Here is a 13,548-nt window from a genome sequence, read left to right on the forward strand (position 1 = left end):
TCACTGTTAAGAGAGTTACAAGAGAGAGATCGTGACTCTAATCTTAACAAATTGGTGCGTTTGTGATCTGATCGAAGCTCGCTGTTCGTTATGGCGGATATGGTTGGATCGTCTGGTGATGGTGACGGTACGACGCCGATGAAACTCCATGAGCTGTCGTTTCTTCGCGACGAGTGGGAACGTTTGGCGAAGAACGCTGAAGATACGGCGTCTCAGTTCGCGATGGTGGAGAGACGTCTGGAAGCTGCCGATGCTAGATCTGAAGCTCGTTTCGCACAAATCACGAAGATGCTGGAACGTATGGAGTTAGCACGTGGTGGTGAGAAACCGAACGGAAAGGGGCTCGCTTCTCCGTCTGACTCCATGAGTCCGATGGGGTTTCCTCCGATGCGTTCGACGTTTGATCACGTACCATCTGGGATGGGTCTTCCTCCTTCGGTGTTTGAGAATAGGGAGGGGATGTTCAAGAAGATCGAGATGCCTGTGTTTTCTGGGAAGAACCCTTTTGGCTGGATTGCGCAGGTCGAACGATACTTCCGTTTGGGTAACTTCCAGGGCCTTGATCGTTTGCAGATGGTCTCACTGAGTTTGGAAGGTCCCGTCTTGAACTGGTTCAACGGTGAAATGGAACATGATCCTTTCATTGATTGGCATCAGTTCAAGCGACGTTTGGTAGCTCGTTTTCGGCAGAGGATCGAGGAGGAGCCAGGCAAACGTTTGTTCTCTTTGCGCCAGACAGGCTCCATTCATGACTACGTCAACGAGTTTGAGGAGCTTCGTTCTATTGTGCGGGGGATTGATGAAGCTAACTTGGTTGATGTGTTCTTTAATGGGCTGAAACAGGAGATGCAGGAAGTGGTGAAGCTGAAAGAGCCACAAGGACTACATCAGCATATTGCAGCAGTGATTGGTATGGAAGGGAGCGCCTTTTGCCAGTCAGTCAGCTTTGCGCTGCAGTCTGGGCAGTCTAAGGCAGTGCAGAACCGTTCGTGGGGTACTTCTGGCTCGTCTTCCCAGCGTACAGTGCAGCTTGACACTAGCAAGATGAACCGTGGGGGTAACGACAGACCTCGCCTTCGCTACACTGACTCAGAACTTGATGCAATGAGGCGTGATAACATCTGTTTTAAGTGCCGTGGTCCTTACTCAAAGACTCACGTGTGTCCCAAGAAAGAGTTGAGAATTATGACAGTGATCAATGGCTTCGAGTTCGAGTTGGTGGACAGAGAGGATACTCCAGTAGAGCAGGGAGAAGCGTCTGGTACAGCTGAAGAGGTCATGGGGTTATCTTTGAACGCGTTTCTGGGGATTGATACTCCGACAACGACACGAGTGACTGGGGTGATTGGTAATGCAGAGGTGGTAGTGATGATCGACAGTGGTGCGACTCACAACTTTGTGGCGCCACACGTCGTGAAACACACTAAGCTACCCTTGGACACTAGTCGCAAGTTTCAGGTTCTGTTGGGCAACGGGGTTTCAGTGGAGGCTTTTGGGGTGTGTCGACAGGTTCCGTTTGTGCTACAAGGTGCTGTTTTTACCGATGATTTCATCTCTTTGGAGCTGGGAGGAGTTGATGTGATACTGGGAGTGCAGTGGCTGCGGCGTTTGGGTAAATGTGAAGTTGATTGGGAGCTTCAAGAGTGGTCGTTTCGTCATCAGGGGCAGATGGTTACTCTTCGTGGGGATCCTAATCTACATCAGTCTCCGGCTAAGTTTCAGAAATTGTCCTTGTCTGCAATGGAGGTGTTAGAGTTGGGGGCTACATCAGTGGAGGTTCTGAGTACTACACCGTCAGTTCAGGCTGTCTTGGATCGTTTTCAGGATGTGTTTGCGCTTCCACAAGGGCTCCCTCCCTTGCGCAACCGCGAACACTCTATTCACTTGCAACCCGGAGTGACTTCAATCTCAGTTCGTCCTTACCGTTATCCACACGCAAGTAAGGAAGCGATGGAGGAAATGGTGACTGAAATGCTCAAGAGTGGGATCATACGACCTAGTAAGAGCCCATTTTCGAGCCCGGTGTTGCTGGTTCGTAAGAAAGACAAAACCTGGCGTTTCTGTGTAGATTATCGAGCTATCAACCGGGTCACCATCGCCGATAAATACCCTATTCCGATGATTGACCAGCTGCTCGATGAGCTGCACGGCGCTATGATCTTCTCTAAGATCGACTTACGTTCTGGTTACCATCAGATACGGATGAAGGAGGAGGACGTTCACAAGACCGCTTTCCGCACTCACGAGGGTCACTATGAGTTCCTTGTCATGCCTTTCGGCCTCACGAACGCTCCTGCGACGTTTCAGGCTTTGATGAACGAGATTTTTCGTCCATTCTTACGTCGCTTTGTCCTCGTCTTCTTTGACGACATTCTAGTGTACAGCGCATCTATTGAGGAGCATGATGAACATTTGGGCATCGTGTTACGGACTTTGCGTGAACACTCTCTCTTTGCGAACAGCAAGAAGTGTGTGTTTGGCCAACCTCAAGTTGATTATCTAGGCCACATCATTTCGGCAGTTGGAGTCGCCACTGATCCTTCAAAGACTGAGGCGATGCAGAAGTGGCCTACTCCACGCACTGTGAAGGAACTAAGAGGCTTCTTGGGCTTGACGGGGTACTACCGCAACTACGTCAAGAGCTATGGGGAGTTGGCACAACCTCTGACTTCTCTCCTACGCAAAGATATGTTTGCGTGGTCTGCGGAGGCTCAAACTGCTTTTGACAAGCTCAAGCAAGCTATGATGACTGCACCGGTTCTCTCTCTGCCTGACTTCTCGGCTCTGTTTGTTGTGGAGACAGACGCCTCTGGGTTTGGTTTGGGAGCAGTTCTGATGCAGAACAAAAAGCCCGTAGCCTACTTTAGTCACACCTTGACTCCTCGGGAACGTTTGAAACCGATATACGAACGCGAGCTCATGGCCATAGTGTTTGCTGTTCTCAAGTGGAAACACTATCTCACTGGGCGTCGTTTCGTGGTTCACACGGATCAGAAGAGCTTGAAATACCTGTTAGAACAACGCGAAGTCTCCATGGACTATCAACGCTGGCTAACTCGTCTAATGGGGTTTCAGTTCGACATAATCTACAAACCGGGGATTGAGAATAAAGCAGCCGACGGTCTCTCGCGACAGATGCAGGATTCTGTTCCGGAGACTTGTTCGTCCTTGTTTGCTCTGTTGGTTCCGAATGTGCTTCAGCTGCAAGATATTTATGCAGAAATTGAGCAGTCTGACCACATTCAGACCATTATTCAGCAAGTGCGAACCGGAGTTCCTATGAAGCTAGGATACTCTGTGGCTGATGATAAGTTGTGGTACAAGAAGCGCTTAGTGATACCCTCTACTTCGCGTTTCATTCCGTTAATCTTACGGGAGAACCATGACAGTCTCGTTGGTGGGCACTCGGGCGTTTTCAAAACCCTCAAGCGCATCCAACAGACATTTCAGTGGGATGGTATGCGCAAGACAGTGCAGGAGTATGTGACTCAGTGCGTCATTTGTCAGACTCACAAGTCTTCAACATTGACTCCAGCAGGCCTCTTGCAGCCCTTGCCTATTCCCTCACAGATATGGCAGGACATTAGCATGGATTTCATCGATGGATTGCCATCATCGAATAAAACAAGTGTGATCTTTGTCGTGGTCGACCGACTGAGCAAGTATGCCCACTTCTACGGTCTCAAGCACCCTTATACCGCAGTTGATGTGGCTGCTAAGTTCACTTCAGAGCTTGTGAAACTCCACGGGTTTCCAGCCTCCATCGTCTCTGACCGCGACAAAATCTTCTTGAGTTCCTTTTGGAAAGAGTGTCTGAAGTTGGCAGGTACTACGCTGAAGTATAGCACTGCGTTTCACCCCCAAACTGATGGGCAAACGGAAGTGCTAAACCGATGTTTAGAGACATACCTGCGCTGCTTCGCATCCACTCACCCGAAGACCTGGCTGCAGTATCTGTCGTGGGCTGAGTACTGGTACAACACCTGTTTTCACACTGCGATCCAGACCACTCCCTTCAAGGTTGTCTATGGTCGGGATCCACCACCGTTGCTGCGTTTCGAGCCGGGCTCCACGGCCAACTTCGAATTGGAGACGAACCTTAAGGAACGTGATAGCATGCTCGATCAGTTGAAGTTGTTCCTCGAGAAGGCTCAACAGAGGATGAAGAAGTCAGCTGACAAGCATCGTCGCGAGCTCTCGTTTGAGGTGGGAGATATGGTTTTCCTCAAACTCAGGCCGTATCGCCAACAGTCGGTGTCGCGACGCTTGTGTCAAAAGTTAGCCGCTAAGTTCTACGGTCCCTTTGAAGTTATGGAGAAGATTGGCCCGGTTGCTTATCGTCTACGTTTGCCTGAGGGGTCTCGTGTGCATCCTGTGTTCCATGTCTCGCAACTGAAACAAGTAGTGGGGACGACTACGCAGTGCACTCCGCTACCACAGTCGTTCTCACCGCAAGGTCAGTTCATTTTGACACCTGACAAGATACTGGAAACACGTTACACTGCGACTGGGTGTTTAGAGGTACTTGTGCAGTGGATGGACCTACCGCCACATGAGTCTTCGTGGATGTTAGGCTGGGAGTTTGCGCAACAGTTTCCTGAATTTCAGCTTGAGGACAAGCTGCGTCTCGTTGGGCGGGGTATTGATACGTTGCAGCAGGTCTACTTCAGGAAGAGAACACATGGTACCGTGGAAGAACAAAGGAAGGGAGGAAACGAGTTGGGTGAGCAAAGCCTCGGAGTGGAGGAGAGGCTTAGCGTTGGAGAATAATAAAGGAAGAAGAGCAAAGCCTCAGAGTGAGAGAGAGGCTTTGCTAAGAAGATACTTTTCTTTTCTTATAAGATAAGCATTAGTTGTTGCTTTTACTTTTCATGCTGTTATTGATGTTTGTAGTGTCGCTATGAGACCTGCAGCTATGATCGCCATGAGATCATAGTATCTTTATCAGCTCAGTACTTTGTAATCGGGATTTCCCTTTGTGATATTGCAATCGTACTTTTCATATATATTCACTGTTAAGAGAGTTACAAGAGAGAGATCGTGACTCTAATCTTAACAGATGCCTGCTCCTGTTTGGTATGTGCAACACTGAAAACAAAGCTTTCATCAAATCTGAAACCCTCGGGTCTTTGGTTAAAGACCGACCTTAGTTCACGTTCTATGTCTATGGATCAGCACCGTCTTTCTTTACCAATGGCTTCTCCTTCATTGCTTCTTTCTCCAGTTTCTTCTTGTCAGCCTCCGCTTGTTTTTCATTCTCCTCTCGTGATTTGATGAAAGTTTTCATGAAAAGAGTCAGAATCTTGGTCACTGCAATGGTCAGAATAGAAATGAGTAGTTGCCTTATAATGGCTTTTACCAGATCTATAAGAAAAGACTTTGTGCATGTACCTTGTTCGAAAGGACACCGAGCTGGATCCTCACCGAAGTAGTGGCACAAGGAATCTGCATTTCTCCCCTGTAAATAACAAATCAATATTAGGCCTGGAACATGAGTTTCGAACTGCATGTCCCCAAAGAGTACAACTCACCGATTCTGTATATAAAGAAGCAAGCAACCTCACTTCTTCTTCAGCGATATCAAGAAACTCCTTCAAGACCTGAAAACATGAAGTGATTTCATTTAGAAGCTACGAATATCTTCTGGTTCTTATCATCAGCCAATGAATTAACCAAGAAACCCATATGAGCAACACTAAGAACAACTTTTCACATGTAGCTCACCTTTCGGAAGCCCACAGATATTGCACCATCGTTTTCTGAAGCACTGAGTTCGTGTTCAACCTTTGCAAGGCCTTTAGTCGCCGCCTGCATTTCTTCAGCCAACGTTTTCAATTCAATCTGCAATTTTTAGAAACTATTAAAGTGCAGTATGAAGACGGAAGCTCATATGCAAGCACTATCAGACAGAGAGAGAGAGAGAGAACAAAAAGAAAAGCAAAGCAAGCATGAATAACAAGGGTACCTTCGAGGCAGCTTCCAAGTGAACAAGGTCACTGGGAAAATCCAGCAACTCTGGCATTTTTTCACCAACAAGCTGAACAGTACAAAAAGAAAATTTACTTAAGTTCATCTTAAAAAAACAGCACCTTAGGAAACAAAATGGATAAACAGTATTATTGAGATAAGGAACGTATGTGCTTTCTACCTTGCATAAGTAATGCATCAAAGTCATTTTGTTATTTCTTGCACGAGTATCAGATAATTTAAGAAGGCTATCCAGTTTGAATCCCACAGCAGACCCTGCAACACAAAAGGCACTACATTACCAACAGATGCTACAAGAAATATCATTAAAAAAAAACTTGGAAGCAATAGGAATATAGGTAAAACCTCTTGCAGTTCCCTGATTCAGAGCATTTCCTAGTGTTAATATTGTTTGCATAATCTGACGCAACTTTGCAGACTCCCTCACCTGTTGCACGATAAAAATACTTAATGACCAAGATGGAGATATACTTCCATGACCTAAGAAGTTTTCACCCTCCACTATACCTCTTTAGCAGCAACGTTTATTGTATTGAGGCAGCTTTTTAATTCTTCCGACTGAAAAGAGCAAAAAATAACATCAACCAACCTTAGACAGGAGAGACCAAATGCAGCGAGTTTTGATAGTTATACCTGAGAAGCAAAGGTAATCTTAAAACCAAACACTCGTAACTTTGCTTCTATACGTGGAACCTTCATTAGTTCCATGAAAAACTGATGCATTTGCAAAGTTAAGAGTCAGAACACAGATTATAAACATGTACCATCCAACGCTCCAAGAACTAGAACAAACCTGTTCACACTTTCCAAGCATTTCTTTATCACCAGTATAATTCTGAAGACAAAAAAAAACAGCACGAGTTAGCTTTAGGCATTAAGGAATTGCTGAAAGGAATAAAAAATCAACAGGATCATTCTTTGGTTCAAAATTCTGGTCAAAGCTTGCTGGTTGGTAAAACCACAGCAGCTAAACCTTTTATAAGGAAAAGAAACTTCGGTTTTGAAGCCAAACACAACCTATGAACCTGGTACTGTAGAGAAGTATGACAATAAACTTTAAAGATTACCCTCAACAATTCCATTTCTTCCTTCGTCGGACAAAATTTGATGAGATTTTCAACCTGGTCGATGTCCAGAACTGACGAATCTAAGGCTAGAACTGCGCTCTAAGATAAGAAACATATATGAAATTCTTAGTTAGTAGACATACGTAAACATGATATACAGCGATGCAACTAGATACAAAGTTACACCAAAAAATGTAACTCTGAACATCCACCTTACATTATTTTTTCAATGCTAAAATGATGAGCAAAGAATATACCGACAGCAAAAACTTACAAGCATATCTGGTAGAGGAATCTTAATTTTCGTAAGCATTATTTCACAGTTATTTGCTCTTCGCAGGTCAACCTGATACAAACACACACAAAAGTTAGGACTAGAAGATAAGTATACTAAGATGCATGAATAATATTCGTTTTTATTAGTCATAGACTACCCATTTGATGGAATAATTTGAATTTGCAAAGTATATCAAGTGTCACTTTTTCTAGTAATCAGAGCTTTGGATATCACATAACTATCTACTTCATGCACTTCAAAGCTGTAAGCAATAGCCGCTTAATAAATCCTACACATGATAAATTGATAATATTTGGAAATTTTACAGAATTGTATTTACATATAACAATATTAGATATGTAAAGAGGTGAAACTGAGTTGCCTCACCAGTTGAACTTTCTCAGGTTTGTTAATATTCGAACCCCTGCGACCTGTGCTTTTCTTAGCAGCGGTATCTGAAACTGCAGAAAAAAGACTCTCGAGCTCTGATATATCTATTTCAGGGGCACTGTCATGAAGATTCATAAAATCGTTTTATTAGTTCAACAAACATACCAGCTAATGGGAGATCAGAAAATTTGCAAGAAAGAACACTAACGACCGATCACATTTATTTTACTATTATCAATGAATTAGAGACTGTGAATATCAATAAACCATCTAAAAGGAAGTGCAAGAGGAACCCACCGAGGTTGATTTTCCTGTTTTTGAGTATCAGCAGCCCACAAACTACCTTTTGCTGCCCGAGTAACTTTAGACCAGTGCAAAGGCTTTAGCACGGTTTTCGTAGGTGCGGCAGTAGGCACACCACACCTCGGCCTCTTCCAAGTCCAGAGGAAGCTCTGCCCCTTCCTTCAGCAGGAGGTGGCGGCGGTGCATTTGAACCTTTTGCTCCCAATGGTGGTGGGCCACTACTTGTACCACGACCCAACGCTGGTGGAGGAGGAGCAGGGGTCTTGGATAGAGGTGGCGGAGGGGGAGCAGGGGTTTTGGATAGTGGTGGTGGTGGAGGCGGACGGGGAGCACCCAACTTTGCGGATGAAGGAGGATGTGGTGGTGGAGGAGGAGAGGGAGCACCCAACTTTGGGGATGGAAGATGTGGTGGTGGTGGAGGCGGAGGGGGAGCACCCAACTTTCCAGATGAAGGAGGAAGAGGTGGTGGAGGAGGTGGCATGGGGGCATTTGAAATATTAGCCTTACGAGGTGGAGGTGGAGGTGGTGGGGGTGCTGAAGGTGGGCCAGCACGAGCAGGAACAGAATGAGATATAGGTGGCGGTGGAGGTGGGGGTGGTGGTTGCGCCTGAAGTTTATTTCCTGAGTTCCCAAACGGAGGTGGCGGGGGTGGTGGTGGAGGGGGCAGAGCTGAAGGTGGAGAAATGCTTCTAGAGAAAGGTGGAGGAGGAGGTGGTGGAGGTGGTGCACCTGAAGTTTATTTCCTGTGTTCCCAAATGGAGGTGGCAGCGGTGGTGGTGGAGGGGGTGGAGCTGAAGGTGGCAAAACGCTTCTAGAGAAAGGTGGAGGAGGAGGTGGTGGTGGAGGTGGTTGCGCCTGAAGTTTATTTCCTGTGTTCCCAAACGGAGGTGGCAGGAGTGGTGGTGGAGGGGGTGGAGCTGAAGGTGGAGAAATGCTTCTAGAGAAAGGTGGAGGAGGAGGAGGTGGTGGAGGTGTTTGTGCCTGAAGTTTATTTACTGTGCTCCCAAATGAAGGTGGTGGTGGTGGAGGAGGTGGAGCTGAAGGTGGAGAAATGCTTCTAGAGAAAGGTGGAGGAGGAGGTGGTGGTGGTGGGGTTTTGTTGATAGGCTGGTGTGATGTTGTCAGAGGATCTCTACTGCTGGAAATAGGGAGAGGCGGTGGTGGTGGCGGAGGTAAAAGTGTGGCAGAAGATGGAAGAACCGAAGGCTGGACACTGTCTTTCGATGGAACTTCTTGCTGTTGTCCACGAGAGAATTCGTTAGGCTCCTCTGAAGATTCCGAAGCAAAAGATATAGGAATGTCTTCGGTGTCATCATTATCAAAAGCGAGAGAAATGCGAGGTCTATGAATGGCATCAAAGCCTTCATCTGAACTATCAGCTGCACTAGATGTGTTGGTCTCCTCTTCAGAGTCAGGAGAATTCATGTAGAAACCCCCTCTGTGCCGAAATCTTGTGAACTCCTTTGCATCATTTATTGCAGCAAGTTGTTTCAGCAACCACAGAGCAGCATCGTCTCCATTTTCAGCCAAATCCACACCACTAAAAAGTTCTTGAACTTTAGAAAAGGCTTCGATGGGCAAGCCACCAGTCTCATCACCATTTACTATTGGGGTTGGAACTTTCTGAGGCAAAGCATTCTCAACTTCTCCAAACAAAACCTGAATGCATAAAAAATGGAGTCAGAAACAAGCGCATGTATAGTATGGATTATCTTTACCCCACCCATATAAGCTTAATAAAAAAAAAATTTTCTCCTCTAGCACCCATATCTTGTCATATGCATATAAAATTAAAGGAAATTAACAAGAAAGGTCCACACCTCTGCTCGAAACCCTTTTGGATAATGATCCTTGGCCTCCCAAAGAATATCCAAGTTGTCCGAGTTCAACATTAGTATGTTGGACCTGATAAATGCAGTATTGAACATCACACGGAACATCATAACCTCTCGTTCTGGTTCTAAATCCATATGCACACACTCCAGTACAACATCTCCTTGCACCCAGCACTGGATGTCAAGTTTGATCACGTCACATTCTGCCTGCAGACACATTATATAGAGTTACGATTAGAAATAGTAACACTTTTTAAAGAAGTGTCTGAAAAAAAAAAAAAACACAGAAATAACAACACAACCAACCTGTCGGTAATGCCGAAGGGGCTTTTTCTTATTAGACATAGAATAAAGCATCTCGGTGGAAAGACCAGAGGTGCTACTGTAGTTTCTTCCAAAGATACGTATAATGGGTCTGCATCCATGCTGGGAGTCAAAGTTGGGAATAGCACGAATAATCACACAATCCAAAGAAAGAGATCTCTCAGGAGGCGGCCACTCAGGACTGATGTTCCTCCTGGCCACATACTGAAGATAACGAAGCTGAGAAGGGAAAGGGTTCAAGGGAGAGAGCAGCTGCAGAAGACCTTTAGGAGCCTCACGATGCACAATCTCAAGAGTCCTGCGCTCACCGCTATGAACTTTCCTGAAAATAAGAAAGCTGGCGAGGATAAAAGCCAGAAGCGGCCAGCCTCCTCTCTCGCAGTGAAGAAGAATAACATCGTGACGGTTCCCACGAGATAGCCAATTCTCACAGACGCGGAGAAAGTGCTGGATGAGTGATAAAGGGAGCAAAGGGCAGCCTTCGTATTGGCGTGGATACTCGAGGACCGTGACGTCGTATTCGCAGAGAGTCTCGGCGAAGACGCTTCTTTTCTCGCCTTCTCGGAAATTGAAAGCGAGGAAAGATGATTCGGGGAAGTCTTCGTGTAGATCGTTGATGACTTCGTGGAGAAAGATTTGGTACAAGTCATCAGCCAACACTTCCGTGCAAAAACAAGAATCAAAAACTGTCGGGAAAGTAAGAAAGATTTTAGACGAAATGAGAACATTAATAAACAAACACACAAAGAAAGTAAAAAGAGTAAATGGTTAAAAAGGTGATTTTACCATAAACTCTATCAGCAAACTCAAGCAACCCATCTGGTGGTCTCTTGTAAAAGAACCTACTTAGCAGAGACATTTCGGCAGATACAAATGTGCTTCGATCGATCGATAAGCTGGAAACCTGAAACGAATCCGATAATCGAATCGAATTAAATCACTAAGTCAGGTCATCAAAGTCAAAAGCTAATCGAATCGAATTAAAATTGGGGGAAAGCCCAGAGATTGGGAGACTAAATTGGATGTAATCCAAACCTAAGAGGATTGAAACCAGATGGTGTGGAAGATGTGTAACACTACGACTGCACAAGAACCTCGCGAAACTAGGGTTTATTAGTTAAGAGGAGGAGGAAGATTGAGGTTGATGACGACTTACACGTGACGTGAGAATCAAAAGGGTAAGACGTCGGCTATTTGCATTCCCCGATGCAGCAGGTGGAGCGGCGGTGGTGGAGGAAAGTGACGAAAATCAGGAACGTTTGGTTTTCAAAATTTGAAAACCAGATGGATCGCTTTCTGTTTGTAGTATAAAATAATAATCACCACTTCTTCCTTCCATTTCTCATTCCCTTGTCTTTATCTTATAAATCTTTTGAAACAAAACTAAACTATATCTTTTGCACACAAAAGAAAAACCAAAAACTATTTTCTTTCTTTTGAATAAATTATGCAGCATACACACATTTTTGAATAAATTATGTAGCATATACATTATATATATATATATTAAATTAAAATTTTGATGAACAGCTATTTCGTATACAAAGTTTATCATATATAAATGTGGGATTCCGATTATGAAAATATAATATGTTTGGAGAAAAATTATAATTTATGCCAATAAAACGATTAAACATGAGTTCTTTTCTACCATTCGGTATTCATTCGAAATATATCCTTACAATTCTGGATCCAAACAGGTTAGCAACTAAAACTTAGAAAAAGAAGAAACATCGTATGATACGGAAGATAAAAAGGAGAAAGAGCTCCTTCGACGATGGCGAAAACCAAACCATCGGAGAACCATTGACAGATCTGAAAACAAAAGTTTGGCGGCGAAACTCTTCGAGAGAAAAATTAGGTAAAATTGGGGGAAATCTATCTCTTAGAATGCTTGTTTTAGAGTCTTTCCTTAAACAGAAGTTTAAATAACAATTTAGTTATTGTATATTGTATGAAACTATTAGTATGTATTATTGCGTTTTATTTAAATAATTTATTAATATTATCAACAAAATTTGTTTAAAAAATTTTATTGGCACTTTGTTATTTTAAAAAACGGTTTATATATAATGAAATTAATAATTGCAATGCACTGTACTGAATATTTTTTGCCACATCTATTATATATTTAAGTTTTAAGTTTTAAGTTTTCCATACAATTTAATTCAATATATTCCCGGAAAGTAAAATAATTTCTATATTTTTTTAGAATATTTTGTAACTGAACTTGAACTTGCTATATTTTCAGAAATATGATTAATATGATTATTCTTATCTCTAAAAAAATAGTTTCTACACTAGGTAGAGAACATACAGCTAATCCGTAAACAAATTCTACCATATAAAGACTTTTGAGTTGTCTTTAGATTTTCTATTCGTTAAAGAATTAAATATAAAAGTAAAATATGCATTATGAAGAAATGTAGCTATCTTTAATATGCATAGCTTTTGCATACTTAAATTTTCAATTTTAGAAATAGATTATTGATTCTACCAAAAATAGAAATAAATTGTTTAACTTTGAATTCAAATTTTTACCGTATTATTTTGTTTAAGAGATGACATTTTTTCCCTTAAAACATAACTATAAATGTTAATTTAATAAGTTTTACAACCAAAATATACCAGTATATGTATATGAGTATTTCATCAATTGTTTTTGTTTTTTATACTTTATCGATAAAACTATTTATTTTATTAAATTTGATGAATAAGAGTAGTTAAAGCAAAAGTGAGACAAAAATGTTGGACAAAGATTGTGTGTTTTTTTTTTTCTATTTCAGTACTATATCGTACAATTCCTGGAGGGAGAATTTGCCAAATGACCAAAATCTAAAGTATAATTAAGTGAATGTTATTGATTTCACATATTTAGGTAATTAACAACTAAGGTTCAACTCATCCGTTACACTCCTCTTTGATACAAGGTACCGGTTGCATAGAAAATACAGATGACGTCGACACATACTTATCTGGTCCACAATTTTGGAGTCATGTTCATAACTTACGGAAACAAAAAAAAAAGCAAAACTATTATTCTATACTATCTAAATAGTTAAGACACTACAAGAAAACACAATTTTAACGATGAAAATTAACGAGGAAAAAATCCTCGTAAAAGTACGTCTGATTTATGAGGAAAAAATAAATTCAACGTAAGTTCATCGTAAAATAATGACCGTAACTTTTCGTCGTCAAACAGACGTAATGTAATGTGGTTTTTATGAGGAAAAATGTTTTCCTCGTAAAGTAGATGTAAATTTAGCGTGTACTTTACAAGGAAATAGTTTACGTCTCTTTAGCGCTGATTTCTCGAGTGCACCAACTTGTTAGTTGTAAACACGTTTTTTCGTTTCGGCTA

At 42.7% G+C, this 13,548-nt stretch overlaps 1 protein-coding gene across 1 annotated transcript; it reads right to left on the reverse strand.

Moving 5' to 3' along the window:
* Positions 1-4,984: 4,984 nt before the first annotated feature.
* LOC130495119 (formin-like protein 14) lies at positions 4,985-11,501 on the reverse strand. Its single transcript, XM_056986247.1, is given in 20 exon segments — positions 4,985-5,310; positions 5,392-5,458; positions 5,532-5,600; positions 5,725-5,841; positions 5,966-6,037; positions 6,149-6,243; positions 6,334-6,415; positions 6,496-6,546; positions 6,622-6,702; positions 6,782-6,823; positions 7,056-7,154; positions 7,330-7,401; positions 7,720-7,840; positions 8,020-8,140; positions 8,143-8,753; positions 8,801-9,684; positions 9,846-10,067; positions 10,167-10,870; positions 10,971-11,088; positions 11,341-11,501. Coding segments are annotated over 19 exon segments (3,729 nt in total). The 5' UTR covers positions 11,044-11,088; positions 11,341-11,501; the 3' UTR covers positions 4,985-5,164.
* Positions 11,502-13,548: the final 2,047 nt, after the last annotated feature.

The sequence above is a fragment of the Raphanus sativus genome, chromosome 1, assembly GCF_000801105.2.
Source record: "Raphanus sativus cultivar WK10039 chromosome 1, ASM80110v3, whole genome shotgun sequence".
In the NCBI taxonomy this organism is placed as follows: domain Eukaryota; kingdom Viridiplantae; phylum Streptophyta; class Magnoliopsida; order Brassicales; family Brassicaceae; genus Raphanus; species Raphanus sativus.